Source organism: Rhinopithecus roxellana, chromosome 10 (assembly GCF_007565055.1).
Source record: "Rhinopithecus roxellana isolate Shanxi Qingling chromosome 10, ASM756505v1, whole genome shotgun sequence".
NCBI classification, from domain to species: Eukaryota; Metazoa; Chordata; class Mammalia; order Primates; family Cercopithecidae; genus Rhinopithecus; species Rhinopithecus roxellana.
Genome location: NC_044558.1, coordinates 129240829 through 129264916, shown reverse-complemented (window position 1 = coordinate 129264916; position 24088 = coordinate 129240829). Strand labels below are relative to the sequence as shown.

General features: G+C 37.3%; 1 protein-coding gene across 4 annotated transcripts in view; it reads left to right on the top strand.

The window, feature by feature from the left end:
• Window positions 1–24088, top strand: part of ABCC9 (ATP binding cassette subfamily C member 9) — a 140161-nt gene that overhangs the window by 95596 nt on the left and 20477 nt on the right. For all 4 annotated transcript variants that reach the window (XM_010361201.2, XM_010361200.2, XM_010361202.2 and 1 more), the window contains 3 exons: window positions 603–760; window positions 4872–4964; window positions 13996–14098. In XM_010361201.2, the coding sequence (XP_010359503.1) occupies window positions 603–760; window positions 4872–4964; window positions 13996–14098 (354 nt within the window). The remainder of the gene's footprint in view (window positions 1–602; window positions 761–4871; window positions 4965–13995; window positions 14099–24088) is intronic.

Here is a 24088-nt window from a genome sequence, read left to right as displayed (position 1 = left end):
ACAGAAATAACTATAAAAAAACTTTAAATTGTGATTGAGCTAAAAGCACCAAAGAGAAATTTAAATACAATAGGTAACTGGGAAGAAAAATTTGCAAATATTTTTAAATAAACACAATATATACAGAGCATCTAAAAATCAATAAGGAAAAATTAATCCACTCAAAAAAGCCCAAAAGATATGAGGAAGCAATTACAGAAAATTAATTTAAATGTATTACAGTAGAGGAATAGCTAAATAAGATAATACTATGCAACCATTAAAAAGAAATAGATTTATATACACTGCCATGGGAAGATTTACAGTCTGTCTTGCTCAGTAAACAAACACATGAATGAATAATATTTATAGTACAGTGTCATTTACATAAAACACCCAAAATAAATAGGGAGACAGACCACGAATCAATGACATGTTGATAGATAGACAGACATAATAAACTATGGAAATTGAGTGAAGAATTGCTTAGGATGAACATGCTTATACACTACTTTTGTAGCTAACTGTATAACTTGGTGTCAATATAAAAATAGATACTTTGTTACATTGTAGCCAATATTTCATTGCGCTAATCATATTTTCCTTTTAAACTACCCTAATAGCACATCCCTCCAACCTTAGAATCTCTAACTCGCTCAACACTGCTCTGCCTGTCTGCCATTGGGATGATTTCTTATGCTACTCCTGTGTTCCTGGTTGCTCTCCTGCCCCTTGGTATCGCCTTTTATTTTATCCAGAAGTATTTTCGGGTTGCCTCTAAGTAAGTAAAACAGCATCCCATTCATTTTCAAAAGCTTATCTACGGTCAGCCTTCTCTATTCATGGGTTCTGCCAACAATGGATCAAAAATATTTGGAAAGAAAACGTTCCATGAAGTTCCAAAAATCAAAACTTGAATTTGTCACGTGCCGAGTACTACATTGAATATACACTGATGAAGCGATGTGTGATGTGTTGCCACTGAATTAGGTAGAATGAGTAACATAGAGATGATCTAAAGTATATGGGATGATGTATGTAGGTTATATGCAAATGTCACCCATTTTATATTAGAGACTTGAGCGTCTGCAGATTTTGGTATCCATGGGAGGTCCTGGAATCGTTTCCCCGTGGGGACAATTGTATTTGATTTACTGTGATCTACATTTGCTGTAGTGTTTTTCAAGATAAGATGTGGAATTTAGAAATGCAACCTATTTGTAACATGATGAAATCTATCCTGACATTATGATTCATTTAGGTATCAATTAATATTATAATTATATCTATAATTTGTTGTCTGGGCCTTACCTAGCCCTGGACATATATTAACATGTGGATTGACCTATTGAGTTTTGAGTCCTAAGACTGCCAAATTTTTCATTCCATGTTCCTTTTTCTGAACATGACATTGATAGAAAACAAAAAATCAAACATAAGCCAGGCGTGGTGGCCCATGCTGTAATCCCAGCACTTTGGGATTGTAATCCCAGCACTTTGGGATCCAAGGCAGGCGGATCATGAGGTCAGGAATTTGATACCAGCCTGACCAACATGGTGAAACCCTATCTCTACTAAAAATACAAAAATTAGCCGGGCGTATTGGCACCTGCCTATAATCCCAGCTACTCAGGAGGCTGAGGAAGTAGAATCGCTTGGCAGAGCTTGCGGTGAGCTGACAGATCATGACACTGCACTCTAGCCTGGACAACAGAGTGAGACTCTGTCTCAAAAAAAAAAAAAAAAAAAAAAAAACACAAACATAATCCCAAAGAGTAAGTGATTTAATATTATTATACTCTACAAATGGGAAAAAATTATTCGCTTAGAATTTGTCATTTACTGAAATGTTGAATAAATGAAATATAATACCAGCTGTTTTAATATTTCCAGTTTAACTTTGAAGCCCCGCTATAAATAGTAACATTTGTTATTTCAACAAATACTAAGCATTCATTGTGTCGCAAATAGCTGTGTTAAGCCATGTGACAGGTGAAGAGCAATATGACAAGAAATGTATAGTCTCTTAGGAAGATAAAACATATACAAAGTAATCCTAATATGTGGATTAAGTGCTAAAATAAGAAGGCAGGTATTGAGTTTATTCAGGAAATTGAAAATGTTAATATGACTTGAGTGCAGGGAAGGTGAAATAAAATAGGTGGAAATAAGAAGAAAAGAAGAATTGTAGTTGGAACCTCTGAATGTAGCATTTCATAATTTGAAGAAATAGTTGTTTCTCCCTCTTAGCTATGAATTAGGGTCCTTTAAATGTCAGGGATCCATATTGAGTCTGTTTTTTCATCCCTAGACTCATCCTCCTTGCTTGCAGCAAATTCTGACCCAAACGGAGAAGCTAGTAATCAAATTCACATTTCATTTCTTCTGATACTATTGCTGGTCTACTTGCTGGTGGGGCAAAGAAGTTCAGAGTTACTTCATTACTGCTGACGGTTTCCAAATCTGTCCTTGCCTTCTCAACACTGATATCAGTCATGTCTTACTTTAATCACATACTCGTTTGGTCCTATGATTGCCCTTTAGCAATACAAATGGAGTGCAAAGTTTAGGAAAATATTCCTAGTCCATTACACATTTGAATTGTGAATTCTGTTCACTATCAGTGAGAATAATCTGTTAGAGACTAAATTATGGGGAGGACAGTTATTTTAAAGAATAAATATTGACAGTGGATTTTACACGATTCTTGTTTGAAATTATCTGAAAGTTAGCAAATATAACCATATGATATTAAACCTCACAGAAAAGGATCCTTCTAGATGTTAAGGTTCTTTAGAACTCATCCGTGTTGAAAAGTTCAGGCAGCTTAACATGACATTTCTGAATACACTAAAGAGAACTTAAGTGGGGAACTAGCTACAGGAAATGCTCTGAAAAAATGAATATCTAAAATCATGGACCGAATGCATGCTTAGCTTTGTAAGTAACTGTTTCCTTCTTGCAAGAATACAAGACCAAGCTGTGTCCTCACCTCTTTGGTTTTATCAAACAGAGTTTTATAAACAAAGCTTCCTCCTTCCACAGTATTTTTCCTTCACTCCAAACCTCAATGTAGTGACCACCTGTTGCTTATGTCAGATTTACAAATAGCCATTTGGTTTTATGTTTACAAATAACAGACTATTCACATTCCTTCATATTCCTTCTCCCACTTCCTTCTATCTTTCTCTCCCCCAATCCCCATGTGAAAATTCTGAATGAGGGAATCCATTTTAGAAACTCCACTTTGAAAAGACTTGCATTTGTTTTGGGAACCAGACTACATTGGCAGCCAGGAATGGCCTAAGTAAGATTATGGAACCATGTTCATCTGTTCAGTTGACCCTCACAGGTGAATGCCAACACTACTTCTCTAATCTTCTCAACCCCAAAAACCTAGAGAAGGGCAAGAAAAAAGGTCTGAAAAGTAAAAAATGGAATGCATTGAAACATGTGGTGTAACTGTTAGCCTATCTTCTATAAATTCTAGCTCATATGGTTTAAAGAAAAGTTGTCATGAATATATCTTTATCAAAAGGGTCAGATTCAGGCATTTCCATTCATTCAGTGTATGTCTGTGTTTTATGTACCTGTGGTTCCTTAGAGAAACTGTGAATGGAAGTTCCATGAAGGCAAGGATTCAAACTCTTTGTGCGCAAAACTAAACTCATTATCTTTTCTCTCCAAACGTCTTCTTTCTGTGCCCCTGACCACCACTCTGGGAAACAGCACTGTCATTTTTCAAGTCTGCTAAACTAGAAATAGCCAAGCTATATGTGACTCTTGTTTACCCTGTGAAAACTAATTGATCATTACAGCAAATAGGGCTTCTTCTGACTGTCTCACATTCCCCTACTTCTTATTTTAAACTTGACCAGCATCACACTAATGCTGAACATTTTAAAAAATACTCTTATATGGACTATATTAACTGATCTTCCTCATTCACCCATTCTCTTTCATCCTGTACATTGTCTCCCAAGTTATGTTGATTAAAGGATTAAAGGACAGTTCCAATTACCTTCTTTCTTTTTTTTTGAGACAGCGCCATGCTTTGTCACCCAGGCTGGTGTGCAGTGGAGTGATCTTGGCTCACTTCAACCTCTGCCTCCTGGGTTCAAGTGATTCTCCTGCCTCAGCCTCCTGAGTAGTGGAATTACCGGTGTGCACCACCACACCTGGCTAATTTTTTGGTAGAGACAGGGTTGTGCCATGTTGGCCAGGTTGGTCTCAAACTCCTGGCCTCAAGTGATCCACCTGCCTCAGCCTCTCAAAGTGCTGGGATTACAAGTGTGAGCCACCGCGCCTGGCCAGATTACTTTATTTCTAGTCTCCAGTGGTTTTTTTCAGCCCATTAAGGATGTTTCTACAATCCACTGTTACCCTTACAAGGCCATATCCTTACATAGCCTCTTCCCACTACAACAGCCCTAAAGGACTCTGGGTACCACACAGATTGAACTTGCAAGATTCTTCAGACACCAGTGCTTGTTCTTGTTATTCTTCTTCTTATCTATTTTGTTGAAGCCCTCATCAAGCTTAAGGTCTGGTGTAAATTATACCCGTTTAAGGAAAATCCCACCATGTCCTAGGTATGAATTAAGTACTCATTCCACTAAGTCCTGTAGCAGTTTACTTTGGCTGTTACGCAGAGCTGATAGTTTTGTACAACACATTATGTTCAGCCTCTACCTGTATTCATTCTATACCCATCTTTCTCTTCCTCTTTAGATTGTAAGCTGTTGAAGTTTTTGTTAATTGAGGGCTAGGGGAAAATAATTTCAATGATGAAAACAAATACAGTGACAAAATAACCTTCTCTTAAATAATAAACATGGTAGTTCTTGAGTCTGAATGCAAGTGAAGTTTATTTTTGCCCCTGTCTCTACTAGGGACCTCCAGGAACTTGATGATAGTACCCAGCTCCCTCTACTCTGTCACTTCTCAGAAACAGCAGAAGGACTCACCACCATTCGGGCCTTTAGGTGAGTAAACACATTTTTATATTACCTGACTAGGCAATTACATCATCAACAAATATTTTTCTACAAATAACTGATCATTGCTTTCATTTTGTTTGATCTCCCCATTGTGTGCCTGACAGTGTACTAAACCAGGAATAAGAAAAATGTGATGTCAATGATCAGAGTTAGAGTTTACTCCTCCAAAATGCTAACTATAATAAAGGATGAAGCAACAGATTGGAAAAATACTAGCTGTGTGACTAGGATAAGGCATCTGAATTCCCTAACCTTGGTTTCCTCATCTATTAAATGGAGAAAGTCAATTTCGCTTCTTAGAGTCATTGGACTAATTGATATTATCACTGCAAAGCATTAACCACATTGACTATTGAAGAAGCATCCAATAAACAAGTTAAAATAAATGTATAAATAATAATAGTAATAATAATTCTCACAAAAGGAATGCTATTACACCAAAGTTGTTTTAGAATTTAATCCTTTTTATTCAAGGTTTGTAAACAGAGTAATAACCTAAACTTTTGATCAAGAGTGTTTACTTTCAAAAAATTACCTATCCCAATTCTCCTGTTCAAGTCAGATTAGCAAGGAGGTGGTATTACTGAATATTTCATTTAATCCAGAAAATTGATATTTTAGTGTTATATCTTTCTGAAATCCTAATTGCAAGTATATATAAACTTTAACCAGAGATTTTTCTAACCTAAGAAATTTATTTTTAAATATAGAATTGGGTCACAGAGTAGAATATAAAGAGACAACTATCCACAACATTATGTTCCACAGCATATGTACCCAATCTATGTAGGTGGCATCATGAAGCATTCACGCTTTCTGCACTGGTATGTTTTTTCATCATAATGTGCAATCCCTTTTATTGGAGATGTCAAAATTATTTATTGGCACTGAATATAGATATTAACATGAAGTTTATATTCTAATAACCAGCAATGATCAGTGGTATTAATAAGTACACTATACTAAAGATTACTTTTTGCACCAAATAAGTCCTTTCAATTCAATTTATTTGAGAAATATCTGAGTACTGAACATATGCCAGGTACTATTCTTGCTATCAATATATAAAGACTAAAAAGACACGGCCTTTCATTGCCAACCAGCAAAAAGTGGCACTGTTGCCCTCCTTCCCTGCATCCTCTCAACATACACCTGCCATGTTATCCTTTTTATTTCCTTTGTGATAGTTATCTGAGTATTTTAAATCATCTTTTTTATTTGTTTACAAGTTATCTGTCCTTTCCAAGTGGAATGTAAGCCCTATCAGATCCTCCCCGCTTTTTCTTTCTTTCTTTCTTTCTTTCTTTCTTTCTTTCTTTCTTTCTTTCTTTCTTTCTTTCTTTCTTTCTTTCTTTCTTTCTTTCTTTCTTTCTTTCTTTCTTTTTTTTGTTTGTTTGTTTGTTTTGTTGTAGCACCATTAGCTGGGAAAAGTGCCTGGGGCTAAGTAAGTGCTCAATAAATATATATTGACTAAGTAGCTAGGATGGGCTGTGTTAAGGAGCTCACAACCTAGTAGGAGAGAGGGTTTAAGAAAAAAACAGCAACACGGCATTATACATAGTCTAATATCACAAGAAACAACTCTGTCAAAGAGTAGGGTAGCACTCTGTCTAGAAGGAATGGGGAGATAATTATTGAACAACAAATCTTTGAATGATGAGTAATTGACCTGGCAGATACAGGAGATAGAATATTCAAAGAAGATGTAACAGATGTGTGAAAACATAAAGATTTCTATTTTATATGGAAATCAAAAGAGTCCAGTATTGTTGGAACATAGATTAAGTGCAGAGAAGGTGGCTATGAGGATGAGGCTTGAAACCATAGTAGAGGCCAGTACATAAAGGGCTTTGATAAGTACCTTTAAATAACTTAGACTGGATTCTTTCAATGTGAGGTAGTCACTGAAGAATCTTGAGCAGGAAAGTGGTATGATCAGAGTTGTGTTCATCACAATAACTCTGGGATACTACTATGAACTGGGGATGGTTAACGCCCAAGGCAAAGAGACTCCAGGAGGCTGTTGCAATGGTCCACATGAGAGATTACAAAGGCAAGCTAAGGAACTAAGGACTGGGAGAGAAAGCACAGATTTAAGGAATATTTAAGAAGTGGGACCAATGAGATTTAGGGGCAAATTGAATGTGAAGAATAAGGTTGAAGGAGAAGTTGAAGATGATTCCTTCTTAGTTTCTGATTCCAATGAGTAGGTAGTTTTCCAGGTTAGGAAATGGAAGATGATACGGAGGATTGGAGAAGGAGTTCATGAGTCTGGCTATGAACAGGTGTAGGTAGCAATGAAATATCCAGCTGGACATTTTTTATGGTCATTTTGGTATACAGGTCTGGTGTCTAAGATATATCTAAGGGCAGAAGATAACAGGTTTGAGTATCATTCTTTTATGGATAAGAGTTAAAGTTTTGACCATGGATTTGATTGCCGAGGGAGAGGGTGTAGATTAAGAAAAGAGGAGCTTGCACAAAAATTTCAGACTACCAGCACTCAAAGAACAAGTAGATAAAAAAGATCCTGTGGAAAATATGATCTGCCAGTTGCTGCCTCATTAAACAAAATTGGTCCTCTTAGGTTAAGAGGAAGATAGGTTATATTACTTGTACCTCCCAATATCCTTTTATATTTGGCTAACCAGTGCCTATCTCATTGCTGAAATATCAGTCCATGATTATCATCTATTGTGGGAAGCCCTCTCTGAATGTTAGAATGTAGAGTTCATGTCCTTCTTAGATCTCTATGTTAAGTTGCATCCTAAACTTAGCATCCTGCATCATAATCAACTGTTTGTGTATTTGCATTCCTCTACAAGACTGGGAGCTACTTAAGAGCTGGTAATGTGTCCTTTGCCTTAATCTTTAGAATATTAACAGAGTCAGGTCACATAGTAGGTGTCCAAATGTTCTGTGAATAAATTAAAGAACACTTCATTGCTCATCCCACTACTTTCTGCTAATATCTCCATGACTCTTTACTTCAACTTCTGTCTGCTTCCAGCCCTCCTAATTTGGACAGACTGTTTGAATTCCATTTCCAGTCAGCTTCCTCAGTAAAGGGGAAGGGTTTTTGTTGCCCCTTGTCGTGGTCTCAGTCTTTCAAATAAATATCCTATTGAGCTTCTCCTGCTCCTGGCCAACCCCAACACAGGCCAGCCTGATGCCATCAAATCCAAACCAGTGCCTTCTTTACGGAAAGAGGATTCACGTCTTGGCAACCTTGATGTTGTGACTACTGTTTTAGTAAGTTGGTCCATGATAGATCAACTATCCTATGAGTAAGAAGTTAATGGTGGGGCCGGCCGGGCGCGGTGGCTCAAGCCTGTAATCCCAGCACTTTGGGAGGCCGAGACGGGCGGATCACGAGGTCAGGAGATCGAGACCATCCTGGCTAACACGGTGAAACCCCGTCTCTACTAAAAATACAAAAAATTAGCCGGGCGAGGTGGCTGGCGCCTGTAGTCCCAGCTACTCGGGAGGCTGAGGCAGGAGAATGGCGTGAACCCGGGAGGCGGAGCTTGCAGTGAGCTGAGATCTGGCCACTGCACTCTAGCCTGGGCGACAGAGCGAGACTCCGTCTCAAAAAAAAAAAAAAAAAAAAGAAGTTAATGGTGGGAAAGATCAATTCACTGGGCCCTCTCTTCATGTGTGCACTGTGTGTTTGTCTGTGTGTGTATAAAATGTTACATATGCTATATGTATATTGTCATATATATACATCATTGTCAGCCCCTCTTTTATTTCTCTGGATGTATATATATCCAGATAGGAGAGGCCAGCACCCAAGCACTTTGCCTCCCTAGAGGCCATTAAAGGCTCTTAAGTGGTCAGCTGAAATTTTTGATAGCCCTTTATCCAAATGACACTTTCTGGTAAGCAAACCTTTACCTGTAGCAGCTCTACCTAGGTCAAGGACAGGTCTGGAAAGCCTAAGGGGCTGCTCTACCTATGTTTGACGCATATTACCCTAGGTAACACCACTGTAGTGCACCTTAATTCAGCCTTGTCCGCTTCCTTCCAATACCTCAATGACATGTAAGTGCCAAAGGTTAATACTTAGTAGGGCAGAGCCCATCTTCCTACTAAGGGGAGAGATTCAGACCAGTTGATAAAATAAGCCATCTGAGTAGTAGGCAAAAAATCAGGATAGTGGTGTCATTGGAGTTAATCACGTGAGCATTTTAAAAAGAAATTGAATGGTCAATCATAATAACAACATAAAAGAAGAATAAAAAGAATTAAAAGTGTCCATTTGATATGGCAGCATGAAGCTATTGGGAACCTTAGCAAGAAAAGTAAAGATAAAGTGGAGAGGATCGAAGGCCAAATTCCGAGAGTGAAAACATCAATTGGAAATCAGAGCATGGACATGGCAAAGAAAAACTACTCTTTCAAAGAGTTTTACTGAGGTGGGAAGGAGTTTAGGAGAGCTCACTAAAAGAAGGAGCTTTTTTACTATTGTCTTTTCATTTTTGAGAGAGTAATGAACTAGACATTTTCAAAGACTGAAGGGAGGAAGTGAAGATACAGGCAGGATGGGGCAGTTAATGGAGAAGATGATTACAACAGATTAGCAGGAACATGTTAAGTGTCCAAGTGTGAAGACCAGTTCAGCTTGAGGAGTATTTGGTATATAGCTCCTTTTATGAACGTAAGAAAAGGATCTGAATAGATTCAGGAAAACCGACAGGTAAAAAACAGGAAGTTGATGAGTTCAACATCTAACAGCCTCTGTTTTCTCTTTGAAGAATAGGGGAGGTCATCTTCTGAAAGGGATGGGGATGAGAACAAGGCAGAGCATCGTGAAGGGAATGAGGAAGATTTAGAATGAAAGAGGAAAATGACCAAGCATCAACATTCAGATTTTTCATTTACCTTCTTCCCTAGACACATGAGCATAATTTAGCATTACTATCCTTAATTTTACATTAGGAAAACTTCCAGGTAACTGTAAGTGGAACAAAATATTATGTTAAATTTCAATGTTTGAATTATAGTTGAAAGAAACAAAAGACAACTCAACTTCTATCTGGAGGTACCTGCCTAATACTAATCCAGGTTCAGATCTTCCAGAGTTCATTTTTTAAGGTTTTATTTTATTTCAATAGGTTTTTGGGGAACAGGTAATTTTTTGTTACTTGGGTAAGTTCTTTAGTGATAATTTCTGAGATTTTGGTATACCTGTCACCTGAACAGTGTACACTGTATCCAACGTGTAGTATTTTATCCCTCACCCCTCTTCCATCCTTCACCCCAAGTCCTCAAAGTCCATCATATCATTCTTATGCCTTTGCATCCTCATAGCTTAGCTGCCACTTATAAGTGAGAATATAGGATATTTGGTTTTCCATTCCTGAGCTACTCCTCTTAGAGTAATGGTCTCCAACTCCATCCAGGTTGCTGAGAATGCCATTATTTCATTCCTTGTTATGGCTGAGTAATATTCCATGATGTATATATACTACATTTTCTTTATCCACTCACTGGGTAATGGGCATTTAGGCTGGTTCCATATTTTTGCAGTTGCAAATTCTGCTGCTTTAAACATGTGTGTGCAACTGTCTTTTTCATATAATGACTTCTTTTCCTCTGAGTAGATACCAAGTAGTGGGATTGCTGGATCAAATAGCAATTCTACTTTCAGTTTTTTAGGGAATCTCCATACTGTCTTCCATAGTGGTTGCACTGGTTTACAGTGCCACTAGCAGTGTAACCATGTTCCCTTTTCACCACATCAATATCTTTTTTTTTTTTTTTAATTTTTAAACTATGACCATTCTTGCAGGGGTAAGGTGGTGTCTCATTGTGGTTTTACTTTGCATTCCCCTCATGATTAGGGCCATAAAGCATTTTTATTAACTATCATAAATATCAGCATTTTTAAACCCAAAGAAGTCTTGAAAATGTGGGGATGGCCCTGCTGCCATGGATAAAATTCTAGAATCCTTACATTTGGTACTTGAGGTCAGGAATCGGACGTGTCTTTTTCCATCCATCTGTTCCTTTCTTTCAAACTATCTGGAGTCCCCAGAGTCTTGAGCTCTTTGGAAAGTTAGTATTTACTGATGAGGCTGCTTTTCCTCCCCTGCATTGAGGGTTCGTGGTGTACTCACATGAAGCAATGAACTCCCTCAAGTAGTTTACCACGAAAGCATCACAGTTAAATTAGACTGAGATTTCAGTGACCTTTCCTATTTTTTTCTTGTCTGACAGAATAAAGGTCTAAGAATGTTCAGAAGATGAGCTGGATATGGATGAAAAGATACAGGCTGAGTGTGTCAAAGTTTCCATTAGGAAAACAGAAGGTTTCTTGCCAAATAGAAACACACAGAAAGAATGTTCACTGCATTTTCACCCCTCCCCTCTCACTGCTGTCTCAGACTATTGCCAACTGCGTTTACAAACTCTTTAAGAGTGGATCTGACACAATATCCCAAAACTAGAGGAAGAGTCAAAAGTGTTCCAGATAAAGTACTTTGTCAGAATCAAGGGTTTGAGATTCATCTCAAATGTCTTCCACTGGCTTTGGTCCACCTGGCCTCAACTCCAATCTCTCCATCACACAGTCCTCTAGGGAGAAGAACCTGTCTCAAGCCCCGGAACATGTGGCGCTTTCTCATTTCTGTGCCTTTGCTCATCTTGTTCCTGCCACTTAGAATGCTTTGTTCACCAAAAACATTCCGCTTATCCCTTAAAAACCTCACTCAGACTATCTTCCTTGTCTTTTGTGACACATTGCTTAACACTTCCTCTCTCTCCATCCTTCACTCCATTTCCTACTGTGCTGATCCTCTGATTGGTGCAAATCATGCCCTTCCTTTATGTTCATGTAGCATTTTGTGCATAAGCTCCTTATAGCTAGATAGTGTGTTGCACCATTTTTACTTGTTATTGTGTAATGCTGTGTTTCCTCCCTTCACTAGACAGTTGACCCTTCAAGGGAGTAGGACATGTCTTCTTCTTATGTCCTCAGTGTCTAGCATAACGTCTTGCTTAGAGTGGATGATTGCTAAATGCTCCTGAATGAATGGATGAAAATCTACCAAACATGTACCTAGCAAGTACAAAAAAGAATGAGCCAAGGCGGGTGGATCACCTGAGGTCAGGAGTTCGAGACCATCCTGGCCAACATGGTGAAACCCTGTCTCTACTAAAAATACAAAAATTAGCTGGATATGGTGGCATGTGCCTGTAGTTCCAGCTACTCGGGAGGCTGAAGCAGGAGAATCGCTTGAACCTGGGAGGCGGAGGTTGCAGTGAGCTGAGATCTCGCCACTGCACTCCACCCTGGGCGACAGAAACTGTCTCAAAAAAATAAGAAGAAGAAGAAGAAAAAAAAATAAGCTTTACATGTGTGTATATAGAGAGATGATAGATAGATAGATAGATAGATAGATAGATAGATAGATAATCTTTATGATTCATGTTCATTGTCTCAGTAAATCCTATAACCCTTTGAACGCACCCCTCACCATTTAGTTATTCTCTATATTCATCGCTAAAAGGTTCAGCTGGAGGGTAAGTTTGGACTGCTTAGTCCCACAGCAGAGTAGCCGTTCAGGCCAGGTCCTCCTGTGCATGGCAGCATGGCATTTGGGTCACGGATACTCAACTCAAAGTGAGGTAATTATTTGGCTGTGATTGCTGAGTTCTCTGATTATTGTAGATTAGAGCTTACTGTCTGACTGAATTATCTGTCTTTTTTGACATATTGGAATGATCAGATTGACTGGATAGATATCAAGCGTCTGCTTTATATTGGCCTGTATGGATTACTTCAGTGGGCCAAATGGGCACCCCACCCAGGATTTCTTCATTCTTTGACATGTGATGATTTATTATAAATTTTAACAATGTTACTTAAAACTTGGGGAGGCGAGTGGGGGAAGTCTTTTATCAAGAAGGAATCACTGTCATTCTGTCAAATGAAGTTTGGTTATTTCTTGCAAACATAACCCATAGATGGGAGGTCTCTATAAGACAAGCCGTGACTGCAGAGAGTGAATAAATCACATTTTGATTTGGTATTTTCCCCAACTTCAAACCAGTTATTTTTATTATATTATCCAACCTTCCAATGTTTCTGTTATTCGGGGAAAATAATTGAGAAATAAATTATTTTTGTGATTTAGATGTTGTGATTTAGAGAAGATTTTTTTCTACCACGTAGAATGAATTTCTTTGAGATGTTGGCTCAGATGTTTAAATGGATAGGGCTTTTATTGACCGTTTCATTTGTAAAATAGGTTACACAGAACTTGGTGTGATTTTATTGAGCACCAAGAATTAACTTAATTTGTTGAAGATCAATATCCAAACGATATATATCATAGAACCCTGAAAGTACACAGACCAAATTCCTTTTATGAAATGACCATCCTTACAAATACTTTAGAATTTGGGGGTGTAGAACATTTGCCATCATCTCTAGTGTCCCCCATCCTCTACTTGTTGCCACCCCAGTTTTTTTTTCTTTGGTTCGCAGAAATATTAGGAAAAAAGATAATTTTAAAAGTATATTTTTGCCAATTGCAAATGTATAGTATTCCGTCTTCCCTGGTTCTGATCTAGCACCTCCCACCCACTCTAACTGTGTTGTTTGGGAAAGTAAAATAAATGCCACAAAATGTCAGTAGAGTTGCATTTCTACACAATTTATCTTGGTTTTTATAAGGCCCTTTTAATGTAGTAGGCTATGCTTTGTTCTCATGGCTACAATAATTATGTGAAAATTTATGAACTGATCTTTAATACAATGTTGTTGTTAGAAGGACTCTTTTTCCTAGTAAGGGTATAAGAAAGGAAATAAACACTTGACCACACCATCTCTACTAAGAATGCAAAGAGCAGTAGCAGCTGGTCTTTATTTTAAAGTAGAAATCTATTTACTGATCATTCCATGCCATCAGTTTTTCACTATGTTGAGTAAATAGTGTAGTAGTAAGTGTGACTGTTTTTTATGACCTCTCCTGTTGTGTGGCTAACACTGTATTTTTGTTTTCTGCAGGCATGAAACCAGATTTAAACAACGTATGCTGGAACTGACGGACACAAACAACATTGCCTACTTATTCCTCTCAGCTGCCAACAGATGGCTGGAGGTCAGGACGGTACGTTCATTTCATGATTTCGAAATGGAAACCAAATAGAGAAGACGCCTGCTGCAAAGAGGCAGACAGTTGTAAAAATTAGCCTTCCACTGAGATTCAGCACTAGCTTCACATTTTCTGAACTTTAAAATAGCTCAGGTTTGTTTATGTTACAGATGAAGTTTGTCATAATGTTTTAGCTAATGACAAGACAAATAGCCCAAAAAGCAAAATTTCATTTTGTGTTCATTAGTCTCTAGATCACATAAGTTAATGGAATGGCAAATATTTGTATAACATCAATTTTTTTTTCCAGAAGAGTACATTTGGCAAGTGAACAGATGTTCTCATTTCCTTTATCGAGTTGGTTCTGCCTGGAAGGATGGCAACTTTCTATGTTTCAAGCCAGTGGAGGGTCATGTTAGTACAAAATGTAGAAAACTACGGTTAATCATTTGTTGCCTTCTGTCTTGAATAACATAGAAGACCAAGCACAAGCTTTGGCATCGCACAGACTTGGTCTAGCAAGTTAATTTTAGTCCCAGTTCCTCATCTATAAAGTAAGAATGTGTACCTTGTATGGGCATTGGATTAAAAGTAACATAAATCCCCTACTACACTGATTGGCAAATGCATTCAAGAAATGTCTTTTGAATGCATGCATGAATGAATAATGACTGGTACCTGCCCTAGTAGGGGGTTCATAAGCCAATGAGCTGGAGTATCAAGTAGGAGAGATGAGAAAGACATTCCAGAAGGCAAGGAATATAGTTTGTAGTCTGTACAGTCCAGAACATGGATAAGCTACTTTGGCGGTAATGGTGAGTTGAGTGTAATTTTTTTAAATAGGTATTTGCCAGTTTTGAAAAGAAAAAGCATGTTTATCTGTACTATTGAGAGAATCTTATTTCCATTAATTGCGTTTCAGTAATATATAGGCTTTCTTTCAAAACACAACAGAAAAGAGAAGGAAGATGGTAAAGGGATTTTAATAGGGTAGAAATGAAGGAGCCCAAGTTAAAATCTGAGTAGTTGATTGACGGATACAGATTAACCTAGAATCTTAGACATCCTTGTGAGCTTTTGTTATGATTTCTCACTGGTTTATAGAGATTCTCTACAACTATATTAGTCATTATGTAGAAATTATTCAACAGCACCGCATAGTTATTTTTCACAAAGTTTTGATAGAAGTATTGTTTGCTGATAAATTCCCTCAAGGTAGCTGTGACCGTTGGAAGAAGGCGGGGCAGAGTTTCTTGGGAATTACATATAGATAAATAAAGGCAAGTGAAGTGTCACTTAGGATTTATCACAAAACCAAAACATTATTCCCAAACCCTATCCAAACCATAATTCCATAATTCCTTGTTTTAATTCCTTGTTTTGATATGTGAGTGTCTGTGTGTGTAATTTCTGTGGTTCTATAAGGGGAAAAAATCATATATGAATAATATAATTACTGATGAAATAGCTTACTGAAAGAATATCCTGAAATCATAAGGGAGAAATGTTAGCAGTTACCTTTGTATCTGGTTTTCCTGAACTTGAAGATCAAGTGTGTCTTTTAGGGGCAAGCATATTTGCCTTGGGCTTGAGGTGAGAGTCTGACCGACTCCTGTTTCTACTCTTTAACACTTCCTGCTGTCAGGTTAATGGATACGTGTTGAACAAGAATCTTCAAGCAAACCATATGCTCTGTTCTCATAGCCAGAAGACAAGATATTAAAGCCTTAACACTGCCAAGAAAGGGAAGGTCAGGAAAAATTAGAAAGGAACAGCAGCCAAATTCAGAATGGTTTTGTTTAGTTTGATTCATAACCCAATACTTTAACCCCCACGTGAAAAAGCAGTTGAACCTGCCTAAATATAATAGAATCTATATCTTGAATTCCACCTGCAAAAAACAAAATACTGACACTTGAAACAGGAAGGGCAGAACAGGCCATTCATTTGGTTACTTTGTAATACATTTGTTACTCTTTGCTTTCTGTGTATTAGAATCCTTCCAAGATTTGCAATCTAGTCTTATTACTAGAACTCTCCCTAAAAAATTAATACGAAAGACTGAGGAATATTTTATTTTCATTTCTGGTGGGCAAAGATATATTTTGGCAAGAAACATTTGTTGATTTATTGCAAAGTTCCAGGCATATCTGCTGACAGAAGTGAAGGTTCAAGGTCCTTTGGGTATGATTTGCCTCCGTCCATTGTATTTATATGTCAGTAACTTTATATGGATAAACACTTGTACACACGCATACATACACACTCCTCTAGACAATCTCAGAGATCCACTGTGAGACCAGTCAGATTCACTGTCGCTCTGCTCTTCTGAGTGAACTGAGAGTTTTCATTGGAACCAGATGCATTTAAATATAAATACTATAATCCAAGAACATATGCCACAGTAGGAGTGTTAAATAAGGTAGATGACTTCTCCTGGGGAATAACCTTTTCTCTCAATTGTGCACATATAAATGACCTCATTACTACTGTGTTTCTGCGGGCATGTCCACATCACTAGAGACAGAATTTTAGTTTGGAATAACTGGATCTTGTGTGAGAAAAATGAAGTTGAGATATAGGACCTTGGAGACTAGGGTGTGAACTGTTCTCTACACCCCACAGCTGGATATATGCTGCCTCATAAGTCACTTTTTAAAAAAAGTAATAAAAATTTATATTTGGCCCAGTACATCTGAATTGATCTTATCTGTGGTATGGTCACAACCCCGTCTTTGTCATATTACTCAGTAAGTTCACATAAATACCTGCTTCTAGCAAATATTCTTAGAGTTCCCAGAGCAGGAACGCAACCAAAATGGTACAAAGAAGGTCACTTCATTGGGCATAAATTAGAAGAGGCAAGCAGGATTTCTTCACACGGATTTCACTAACTATAATTCATGGACTCAGAGCTATAATGGAAACGGGAGAAAACATGATATCATTGCTTTCTGTGGCTATGTTTCCCCTCCCTTCCTCTTCATGCCCAGTTTTAACTTTCCAAAGTCATGTCACTGCTGTTAACAGAAAACCTCAAGAAAGAAGAGAGAGAAACCAGAGTAGAAACACCTTTTGTTGAATTTGGGAAGTTCTCTGAACCTCATCCAATTTTTGTTTATCTTTTTTTTTTTTTTTTTTAATTTAAGTTCTGGGATGCATACGAAGAACCTGTGCGTTTGTTACATAGGTATACACATGCCATGGTGGTTTGCTGCACTCATCAACCCGTGATCCACATTAGGCATTTCTCCTAATGCTATCACTCCCCTAGCCCCCAACGCCCTGAGAGACCCCAGTGTATGATGTTCCCTTCCTTGTGTCCATGTGTTCTCATTGTCCAACTCTCACTTATGAGTGAGAACATGTAATGTTTGGTTTTCTGTTCCTGTGTTAGTTTGCTGAGAATGATGGTTTCCAGCTTCATCCATGTCCCTACAAAGGACACGAACTCATCCTTTTTTATGGTTGCACAGTATTCCATGGTGTATGTGTGCCATATTTTCTTTATCCAGTCTATCATTGATGGGCATTTGGGTTGGTTCCAAGTCTCTGCTATTGTGAACAGTGCTGCAGTAAACATATGTGTGCATGTATCTTTATAGTAGAATGATTTATAATCCTTTGGATATATACCCAGTAATGGGATTGCTGGGTCAAATGGTATTTCTGGTTCCAGATCCTTGAGGAATGGCCACACTGTCTTCCACAATGGTTGAACTAATTTACCCTCCCACTAACAGCGTAAAAGCGTTCCTATTTCTCCATATCCTCTCTAGCATATGTTGTTTCCTGACATTTTAATGATCGCCATTATAACTGGCATAAGATGGTATCTCATTGTGGTTTTGATTTGCATTTCTGTGATGACCAGTGATGATGAGCTTTTTTTCATATGTTGAGATAGAGACATGAAAAACCCTTCAAAAAAAATCAATGAATCCAGGAGCTGGTTTTTTGAAAAGATCAACAAAATAGATAGACTGCTAACCAGACTAATAAAGAAGAAAAGAGAGAAGAATCAAATAGATACAATAAAAAATGATAAAGGGGATATCACCACTAATCCCACATAAATACAAACTACCATCAGAAAATGCAATAAACACCTCTACGCAAATAAACTAGAAAATCTAGAAGAAATGAATAAATTTCTGGACACACACACCCTCCCAAGACTAAACCAGGAAGAAGTTAAATCCCTGGATAGACCAATAAAAAGTTCTGAAATTGAGGCAATAATTAATAGCCTACCAACCAAAAAAAGCCCAGGACCATACAGATTCACAGTCGAATTCTACTAGAGGTACAAAGAGGAGCTTGTATCATTCCTTCTGAAACTATTACAAACAATAGAAAAAGAGGGACTCCTCCCTAACTCATTTTATGAGGCCAGCATCATCCTGATACCAAAACCTGGTAGAGACACAACAAAAATGGAAAATTCCAGTCCAATATCCCTGATGAACATCATTGTAAAAATCCTCCATAAAATACTGGCAAACCGAATCCAGCAGCACATCAAAAAGCTTATCCACCACGATCAAGTCGGCTTCATCTCTGGGATGCAAGGCTGGTTCAACATATGCAAATCAATAAGCATAATCCATCACGTCAACAGAACCAATAACGAAAACCACATGATTGTCTCAATAGATGCAGAAAAGGCCTTCGATAAAATTCAACACCCCTTCATGCTAAAAACTTCAATAAACTAGATATTGATGGAATGTATCTCAAAATAATTGTTTGTGTTTTTTTAAAAATATAGAGCTTTCTTTTCTTTTCCCAGTCGTGTTAAGAGTTAAGACAGTCATGATTTATCCTCTTTGTCTGCACACACAGTTTTCCCTATGGAAGATCTAGCCTTGCCTACCATATTCATTTCATATTCATTTTGAATTGTGAGAAAAAAAAATAAAGGCCATAACACACTCAAATCATAAAAGGACAAGAGACTAAAAGAATAAAATAATTTGGCTGGTAGATCATTTGGCTGGTAGAAAGCGGCTAGACTGTGGCTGGCCACCAGAGTTGCTTTGGCAGCAGAGGGGACTGTTTTTCCTCTGGGTGCCAAGTGAAGCCGGCCGTGGTTGAGTGCAGTGTGTCACTATAGCCTAACCTCTGAATGCTGCTTGCGTCCTTTCGTTCAGCAGTGTTTTCTCTTCATCCCTTTGCACTAAACAATTCCAGTTCTTTGGCATTGGTGTTTTCAGTTGCAAAAACGGTGTAACTTTATCTAAAGGCTATCTTTCCAAGGCTTTGTCTTGCTATGTGGTGAAAGGATAAAAGAAAATTCACATCAAGAAGCCAAAAATAAAGACTTTAGAGTCAACAGGCTAAAGTAAAAATGGTCTTTAGGGTGAACTTGCGCAAGAGTCTAGTTTGTGAGACAACACTGCTTTTTTGTGTGTTCACAATTCAGCGACAGACAGGGATACAGTGATCTCATAATTTGGAGGTCCTAATATATTCTTGCAGATACCCAGTGGTACCATAATGTGCTCCTGAGTGCTATATGAAGGAGAGGGATCACATACTTTTCGGTTGCTATTAACTATTTACAAGGCTGCTTTATAAAGAATTACAATTTTCATTATAATTCTAAATATAGATAGATGTCTTTGAATCACTAGAAATCTGAAAAGAGGCCTCTCTTTTGACATGGGAATCTTCTGGTGGGGAGTATTGAATTCACAAAATTGATGGAAGTTATAATTTACTGTTCTACAGATAAAAGCCTTCTTTTGAAAGTAGATAATTCATCTATGTTGTAACTTCTGTTTCCTAAGTTGTCTCCCATTTCATTGTATCATTTGGATGGAAGGTGGTTTTCACTGAGTAGATTGCTTAGGATGTGTAAGGCCACAGCAGTAGAATAAATGCTATTAGTGATCCCTAAGTATTTGCTGTCCTCTGTGTAAGTTATGCAAACCATGTGCTTCTCCTTTCTTAGTTTATTGCCTCTAAGCCATTTTGCTACTCACATATTTGCAGAGGAACGGAAAGATGTAACCATAGGGTCACTTTATGGTTCATTAAACTTGTTATGTTTAACAGTAAAGGAAGTGAAAATCGGAGACCTAACAAAAACATTTTTTTTTATTTTTATGTTTTGTTTTGTTTTGTTTTGTTTTGTTTTGTTTTATGAGATGAAGTCTGGCTCTGTTGCCCAGGCTAGAGTGCAGTGGCATGATCTCAGCTCACTGCAACCTCTGCCTCCCGTGTTCAAGCAATTCTTCTGCCTCAGCCTCCCGAGTAGCTGGGACTACAGGTGCCCACCACCACACCCAGCTAATTTTTTGTGTTTTTAGTAGAGACGGGGTTTCACTGTGTTAGCCAGGATGGTCTCGATCTCCTGATCTTGTGATCTGCCTGCCTCGGCCTCCCAAAGTGCTGGGATTACAGGAATGAGCCATCGCGCCTGGCTACAAAAGCTTTTATGTTAGTTATTAACTTCACATTCCTATACTACTGTAATATTTGAATAGAAGTGATTGAAATTTAGTGATTTTGCTGTATATTTTTTGAAAGGTATAGTACAAAAAGGGGCTTCATCCCTTATGCAAATCAAGATAAAATTCTGATCAGAAGTATCTAAAATATTTCCAGTACTTTAGGAAAAAAAAACAAAAAACAGTTTTTAGCAGTGATAATAATCCAGCAGTGAGCTGGAAAGTATCTAGTTAGTATGATGAAAAGACAGCCTGAATGGCTTTTTCTTTAAAAAGAAAGTTTAGGCCGGGCGCGGTGGCTCAAGCCTGTAATCCCAGCACTTTGGGAGGCCGAGGCGGGTGGATCACGAGGTCAGGAGATCGAGACCATCCTGGCTAACATGGTGAAACCCCATCTCTACTAAAAATACAAAAAACTAGCCAGGCGAGGTGGCGGGCGCCTGTAGTCCCAGCTACTCCGGAGGCTGAGGCAGGAGAATGGTGTGAACCCGGGAGGCAGAGCTTGCAGTGAGCCGAGATTGTGCCACTGCACTCCAGCCTGGGCGACACAGCGAGACTCTGTCTCAAAAAAAAAATTAAAAAAAATAAAAAAAAAAGAAAGTTTAAAAATGTTTTTATAATAAAGTAACTTTGTTACAGGTACTAAACTATAGACATATTGGCTTTCAAACTATAATATCTATTTGAATTTAATAGATTATAGATTTTGAAAATCAGTTCCTCTTCTGAAAATGTTTGCTATGAAATGTACCTCTAAAACTATCTTTCTTTTGCCGAAAGGTCAAAAATATTTCTAAAACATTTTAATATATGAATTTGAGCATATTTGTATTGCTGGCCTAATAACTAATAATATCTAGTGATTGTACTGAAAATTATACAAGTAGTTTTGAAACAATAACCACGTGAAAAGGGCCCAGAAAATACATATTGACTACAACTTATTGATGAATCTTCTCCTTTTTCTCCCATCATCTGTTTTCACTTCTTTTGCTGGCCCTTTTGCCAGAATAACACTACCTACCTGTTACCAGAATTATCATTTTAATTCAACAGAAAATAGTTTAAATTATCTTCTAATCAAATCTACCATGTCATTCTTTACAGTGGGTGAATTCGGGAGCCCAATTTAGAATACAAAGATTTCCATAGTAAACTAAACTTAATAGACAGAAATTGACTGCATAATGTTTTACCTTTCCTTTATTATATTTATATTCATATTACTCCCACTTTTTAATTTCCATTTATTTAAACCCAGTGATTTTTGATATTTCAGTCAGCTATGACCTTGTTATATTCTAGTCCAATTCTGTTCTTTATAAAAAACACAGCAACAGCATTTTGTGAGTTTTTTTTCCCACAATTAAAATAGTAAAAAATATATATATTATATAGTAAAATATATATATATATTTGGAACTGAATAATGAAATTCATGAGTTAGATAAAATAAAAGTGCTTTTCGCTTTAGAAAAGGAAATAACTCATAACACTTAAACATAGCAAAGTTGTTTTAAGAGACTCATATTACAGTTCTAAATGGACATGGGAGTTAAAAGATTATAAAACTCGGTGTTGGACTTCCCACTTTATAAAAAATACACCCTTATAGTATCTTTACATGTTCAGCTCTTAAAACCTGGAAATGAGATTGGTGGAGACTTAAATGATTCGTACAAATCCTAAAAGCAAAGTTGGGAGAAGTCCTAAGTTGGAAAATACTCAGCTCATAGAAAAACTCAGTGAATGTTTTATGAAGGGGTGAATTTATCTAGTCATTTACTGCACAAAGAAGTACTGAAGTTTCACAATCAATGTATTTAGCATTATTCCTATTGCTGGAGATAATAATGGTAAAAATTCAAAGACCCTGTCCTCATGGAACGTAGATTCTAATGAGAGTAGATAGAAAATAACCATGTAAACAAACAAGCAAATAAGATTGCTTCATACACTTCAGAGTGCTTTGAGGAAAATAAAACAGGATGATGGGATAGAGAAGAGCCACAGGGCTGGAGGTAGGAACCAAGAAAAGGAAGACTTTTCCAAGGAGGTGATATTTGAGCTGACCCTCAAATGATAGGAAGGAGCCAGGTATCAAGGACCTATTGACAAGCATTTCAGGCAGTCATTGGGAGAAACAAAGTTGATGTATTCCCAAGAATAGGGAAAAGGCTAGTGTGGTCAGAGTATAGTGAAGGAGCAGAATAGTAATCTCAGACAAGGTCAGAGTAGACAGAGTGCAAAATCCAGACTATATCATATAAGGCTTTGTAATCCATCTGAGTTTGAATGTATTATAAGTATAACAGGAAGGCACTGTTAATTCTAAACAGGGGAGTTATATGATGTAACTTACATTTTTAAAAGAATGTATGAATGAATGAATGAAGTCAGCTGACAGGAGGTAGAGAATAGAAATTAATAAAAGAAGTACCTTGCCTCAAACTCTTAACATATATAACACTCACAGAAATTTCTCAGAAGACAGATGACATATGTTTTTTAATGTCAAGCCAGACATACCTTGCTGGAAGGATTTTCTGGTATTAATTTACTTTCTGTAACTTATTACAGAAACTCTATGAGACTTTTAGAAAAAAATAATGTGGAAATAACAATGTACAACACAAATTTGAAAGTATTAACTTTACCCAAAATGGCTGAAAGGAAAAAATTCATATTGCTGTAAATATTTTAGAAGTATTTGGGAGCACTTTGGCATGTATAAACTGCAGAAGAGCAACCCAGACTGGTTATTCTCTGCATCTGTGTAGTTAATTCAAATAAAGAGGAAAAGAGAAAGAACTATCTAGTAGGGGTGTGGCAAGTTGTTAACAGAAGGATACACCAGAAGAGGCCATCAAAGGAAGTATTTACTACCTCTGTGGAATTTATTGCCTCAAAGGATTAACTCTATGTGATTTTTTCCCTTTAATCTTTGCAAAGATCATGAGCATCCATATGGAATTAAATTTTAGTGCCTGCTTTAACCTTTGAGGTTTTTATGATGCATACAAATTTTTAAGTTTGCTTTAAACATTTGAAAATTATCCAAAGGAAAAAAAAAGACATTCTGGTACGTGGAGATGGGGAAATCTAATTAGTATTTAACATTTTTATTCCTTTAAAAATCCTTGTGAATTAAATATCATTTATATTTTCCAAGGAAGAAACAGTCTCAGAGGGTTTTAAATTGCTTGTCTAAGCTCATTAACTAGTAACTGTCAAGGTCAGTGTCTGAACCCAGATTTTTGATTCCACGGCTGGGATCACTGGTTGTTCCAACAGTTTGATCTTTGGAGCTGTTTTTAAAAGAGACAGGAATGTAAACATGTGAGCTCATTTGAGAAACATCTCCATTCTTTGACTTCAGCATGTTCAACATTCCATTACTGTCATTAATGTGTTATCATCTAATTGTGAGATTGTTGTTGAGGGACCACAGACAAATCTATCTAGAGAAGGAGTTTTATCAGTGGAATGAGACTTGAGATAATTCTAGAAAGTGACCATATCTGAAATTCTATCTGCTTTGGTGATATGT